This window comes from Nestor notabilis, unplaced genomic scaffold (genome assembly GCF_000696875.1).
Source record: "Nestor notabilis isolate BGI_N333 unplaced genomic scaffold, ASM69687v1 scaffold3418, whole genome shotgun sequence".
In the NCBI taxonomy this organism is placed as follows: Eukaryota; Metazoa; Chordata; class Aves; order Psittaciformes; family Psittacidae; genus Nestor; species Nestor notabilis.
Window position 1 is genome coordinate 9356 of NW_009939434.1, and position 5468 is coordinate 14823.

A 5468-nucleotide genomic window follows, 5' to 3' on the forward strand; every position below is an offset into this window, starting at 1 on the left:
AGAGGGTACGATCCCTGCTTTTACTACTAAACAATGTGAGGCAGCAGAAGTCCAGCACTGGCCTTGAATAAAGCAACTCTCTCATAACATTTGTGTTTTTTATAAAACAGTCTTAAAGTGTAAGAGCATACTGTATAGTCTACACATGATATGTGACTTTTATTTCAATATGAGAAATATCATGGTAGTTTTAAAACCAGAGAGGGTTAGCAGCTCTCTCCTTAACCACTGCCTTAGTGTACCTAGGCAGGTCATTTGTTCATTATAGGAGTGTGTTACAGTACAATGTCTACCATAATTTAGTGTCAAGCATAAGCATTTAGTGCTTAGGATAAATAGTTCTAATCTGAAATTGAAAACAAAGAAAGTAAATGCCATTGTCACTACTGAGCCCTTAAGAGAACACTGTGCCTTTCTCTGTAGCTAAAGAAGAGTAGAAGCTTACAGGTATCCAGAGCACTGCTGTACCCGAAGGTTAAAAAGGGAGTCCTGTAACTGTTGAAACCTTTTCTCATCAACAGTTCCATTATCAAACAAAAGGGGAAAATATCCTCTTGATGCTGGAGAAGACAATGCTACTCTGACCTCCTGCCCACGTACTTCATACAGCCTAGCCCCGAATTAAACACTTCCTGGTTATATTTAGGAACTTCTACAATGTGAATTAAGTAACCTGTATGCTTTAGATGAAGAGTTCAGAGTATTACACAAAAATAAATACTGTCTGAACACAGATCAGATCTCTCTGTATGATATACTGTGGTATATTTATGCCTTAAGGTAACACCTAAACAAAGGCAAAGTTGATTCATCAGCAGCATAGGTTACTGTTTTGGGTGGACATATGGAGAGGAAGATGACCCCAGAAACACAATTTCTTTTAATGGCCCTCCTTGTCTCAGATTTTTTAGTCTCTGAAAGGCACAGGATCATGGAACGCTTGTTTCCATGTATGGGTATTTTATAAGTGTGAGAAAACAAAGCATTTTTATTTCAAAGTATAGAATAAGAACCTCTTCTTTCCTTTCAAAGTCTCAAATATGGATATGTTTACATCTACCTCTAAAGTACATTGCCACACTCTATACAGCATTTGAATTGACACCGGAAAACAAAGTGTGTTTTATCTATAACCAAATATACCTTATGCTTAGAATAGTAACTCTTTCAGGAAATAACTTTCAAATTATGTCAGTTTTGTGAGCTGATCTTAAGCTTTATTTCCTGTCCCTTCAACTTCTCTTTTCATCCTTCTAGATTTACATTTTTTATGGCACTCGGTCAAACGCTGAATTTGTGATCCACAGTGGGTTTTTTTTTGATAATAATTCACATGACAGAGTGAAAATAAAGCTTGGCGTGAGTAAAAGTGACAGGCTGTATGCTATGAAGGCAGAGGTCTTAGCTCGTGCTGGTATCCCCACGTAAGTAAAACACAATGCCTTGGGTTTTTTAAAACATTTCCAAAGTACATAGCATCCAGTAAATCACGTATAAAGCTGTTCTGTGATAGTTTTATTGGGTGTAATATTTCTCCTGTTTGTATAGCAAATTATAGTTATTGTAATAACATTTACAGAAGTTCTCTGAGCTATATTATCATCTAATTTGGACCACATATAAGGGAAAAAGCCTTTGCTTTAATAACCATTTGAACAAAAACAGAGTAAGGATTAATTTAAAGCAATCTGTGGGTTTTCTTTCTTTCCTATCCCTTGCAGACATGCTATGATGCTCAGTATGCGAACCACAGCATTTTCCTTTAGTCTTTTCAGTCTAGAGGGTACTGTTAGGAGCAGCAGACGTGAAACATTGCATTTTCATGAATGTATTATAAAAGCCGTATAAATATAATTGTAAGTGTAAAATTGTAGAGATAATTGTTCTTTTCAGACACAGGTTAGGGAAGCTTTTTTTCAGTTAGAACTAGTATTACTTAATTTTTTAAAAGTTACTTTTATAACAGTGCATTTGTTGTATACTTGTAAGGTGTTTTATGTTGAAATGAGTTCAAAGGTATGACAATAGAGCTCACATTTAGTGTTGTTGTTTGTTTCTTTTATTAGTTCTAGTGTTTTTGCCTTGCACTCCACTGAGCCTCCAATCTCTGCCCAGCTTTTGGCTTTCCTTCGAGTGTTTTGTATGAGCGAAGGTAAGATGTTTTATAAAGATACCCAAACCAAATGTTAATTAGGTTATGTTTGGGGGTTAGTTGTTTGTTTGTTGTTGGCATTGTGCTCTTTGGGGTTTTTTTAATGCAGGAATGTGATGGGCATTTATAGAAAATGTGAAGCTGGAAGACTGAAAAGGTTGAGGAGTTGAGTTTATATAGGGATCTATAAACCAGTGAGAAACTCAATCTTTTGCCATGTTGCCTGCAGGACTATTTCAGTAACATAGGGTAACACAGGCTGCTCTGGAACTCCTAAAGCATGAGCCGAAACACTTTTTTTATGGTTTGTTTGGTATTTTTTTTAATCTCCCGGGCTGTTATGAATGAGTGAGCTTAGGAGCCTGATCTTTGGTTCTTAGGTTAAAAAATGATTCACAGAACAAGAATATGTGGGACCTGGGGGTTTACATGCTTAAAATGATAGCATATTAGCCGTCACTGCTAGAATCACTTAGGTATGGTATTGTAATGTTCTGTACTGTAGGAGAAATGTGAAAGAGACATTTCAAAGATTGGTATTTTAAATATTTTTGTTAATTCATAAGCTAAAACCAGCTTACATATTTGCAAACTGTTCTTGTAGTGTTTCTCTTATGTTAGGGGTTCTTGGAGGAATATGTGTACAATTAAATATTCACATAATTTGTGCATGTGAAACTTGATTAAATGTTTGTAATAGCTGCTTGCTGGTTAGGTGCAGTTTTGGAGGTTATAGATGTGATAGTGTTTCCTGACAGTGAATTTCCTTGCAGTTAGGGATGCTGTGCACATGACGTGGATTTTAATACCAGAAGCATACTTAATTTGTTAGGGTTTTGCATGTGCTCTATTTGCTGTCTTTAACAAAAACAACTTAACTTGTTTAGTTTCATGCCTTCACTGCGTCCTGTCATCCATCTTTTAGAACATAGTAAGAAACTGGAATAGAACAGTTAGTTGGAAGGGACCTACAGCAATCATCTAGTCCAACTGCCTGACCACTTCAGGACAGTAACTTCAAGTAAAGAAAATTTTAGGATGCTGATGAGGGGTGACTTCTGGCTCGGAGAAGAAAATGTAGCTAGTGGACAGTTTAATTGCATTGCTCTGATGTGAATAAGCTGAGCACAATCATATATGTCTTAAATACTGTAGGAGAAAACTGTTTGTTGAGAAACTACATGCAAGTGGTTTGTGAAGTTTGTGATAGCTGCTTTGCAGGAGTGAAATTCGGTAATTAAAAGATTAATGGAATTTGTGTAATGTCAAGGAGCTGCTAAACATTTTCTGCTCTGTGTGAGGTTTGTTTGGTGGATGTCTTTTCTGACCAACTGTAGGGAGTTTCTGCTACTGAAAAAGATTACCAAAACAATAGGGAAAAAAAATTCCATTGCTATTTGCACACTCTGGCCTGTTCCTTTATTGTCAAAGTAAGTTCACTGCACTCTTTCAAGAACTGCTCCCTTTGGCTTATCAAGCATTATACAAAACATTGTCTTGCTGTTACAGAGTTATGGTGTGTTTGAGAGGCTATGACATATAAAGTATCTTTTTTACCATATGGAGCAGAAGGTTGGTCCATTTTCTGCTAACTTCAAGACTTCCAGTTGTCTCTTCAAGGAGAACCCTAGAAATAACCTGCATATCTGATAATTCTTATTTGAGGAGAGGCTGTTTTTTTTGTTAGCTGCTCAAAGCTATACTATTGAAAGTAAAGCTTTCTGCAGTTTGTCAACTGACAAAGTGAATGATGAGATTATTTTTTAACAGATTGGTTTTATGCTTATTGCAGAAGAGCTGAAGGAACACTTGATAGGCGAGCATGCCATTGACAAAATCTTTACTCTGGGGAACTCTGAGTTTCCCATTAGCTGGGACAATGAAGTTAAACTTTGGACATTCCTAGAAGCCAGAGCATCCCTTCTCTTGAAAACCTATAAAACAACTGTGGAGGTAAAATTATCGTTATCATTACATGTAATTTAAATGTCTGAAATGTTCTGTGTTATGATTGTAGGAAAAGACATTTTGTCCCCCATCTTGTCTTTACAAACTTCAGTCTGAATGTTAGCACGTAATTAATTCTGTCCTTTTTAAACTGTAGAAGCAGATTTGCATTATCTAAGGAAAATCAAATAAGATTGCAAAAAAGAAAATTTTGTTAATGTAATTTTGTTAATGTATTTTCTTCTTTGATTCTCCAAATAGAGGCTACCTGCTCTTTCTCTGCAAGTAAAATGGGGAATCAGTTTCAACTTGTCATCTGTTAGACCGCAGTTCTCCAGACTGCAAAGAAATGTGCTACTATTGCAAGCATATAAGTGAACCTAGATGTTTCATGTATTTGTGCAGTATCCTGACTTTGCTTGTTGTGCAGGCTGATCTGTGTGAAGAAATCTGGGGCTTCTTTATAACTTCTTGACAAAATTCACTGGGACTCCACGCAGACGCCCTCGTTCATACATATGTCCATTGGCTCAGCCTAGAGAACTTAGTGTCACTTACTGTTAACTCAGAGAAAAGTTGAGTGATTTTTTTTTTAATGTGTTGCTTGTTATTAACAAACTTGCTTTTTCTTTTCTAACAGGATGATAGGTCCTTCTTGGAGACCCATGACCTTACTTCACATGCGATAATGGCCATCAAGTTGCGCTTAGGTGAAAAAGAGATCTTGGAGAAAGCAGTGAAGAGTGCAGCTGCTAGCCGAGAGTATTATACCAAACAAATGGCAGAAGGAGCTCTGCTTCCCAAATATGAAGAGAGCAATATTGCCTTGTTGGAGAACACTGTGGCAGACTCTAGACTCCCTATTGTCTTGAGAAACCTAGAAGATGTGGAAGAGCAAGAGGACTTAAAGATTGATGAAGCTATTAATGCTGAAGTCACAGAGAATGGGTTTGTAAATGGTGAAAACTCTCTATTTAATGGGACCAAATCAGAAAGCGAAAATCTAAATAAAGAGAAAAGCAACAGAGAGACTGAAGATGCCAAAGAATCTTCTTCAGAAAGTACTGATGAGGTTAAAGAATAGTCCTAATATTTTACTTTCGTGTGAAATTAAATTAGCTGAAGTTTATGAACAGTGCATTTATGTTGGTGTGTTTCTTTGTTAACATTTCTCTTTCTGCAGAGAAAAATGGTTTTGCTGCTTTATATAAAAATGAATTTTTAAGTTATTTAAAAGATTTAGCATCCCTTTTCAATTAAGATTGCCATCTTGCTTTCAGGCAAAAACTGGGGAAAGAGGTGCCTTTGGAAGATTTTGCAGCCCTTTGTTGAACCAAATGTATTTTCTTCCTGGGGAAGAATTAAGCTC

General features: G+C 36.4%; 1 protein-coding gene across 1 annotated transcript in view; it reads left to right on the forward strand.

Annotated features, from left to right (window-relative positions):
• LOC104409842 (histone-lysine N-methyltransferase setd3) overlaps positions 1 to 5228 on the forward strand; it is a gene marked incomplete at its 5' end in the record, with an annotated part of 12635 nt that extends 7407 nt beyond the window's left edge. Inside the window, 4 exons of the mRNA XM_010019838.1 lie at positions 1258 to 1424; positions 2067 to 2152; positions 3945 to 4105; positions 4740 to 5228. Coding sequence (XP_010018140.1) covers positions 1258 to 1424; positions 2067 to 2152; positions 3945 to 4105; positions 4740 to 5183 — 858 coding nt within the window. The remainder of the gene's footprint in view (positions 1 to 1257; positions 1425 to 2066; positions 2153 to 3944; positions 4106 to 4739) is intronic.
• Between the last annotated feature and the right edge of the window lie 240 nt (positions 5229 to 5468).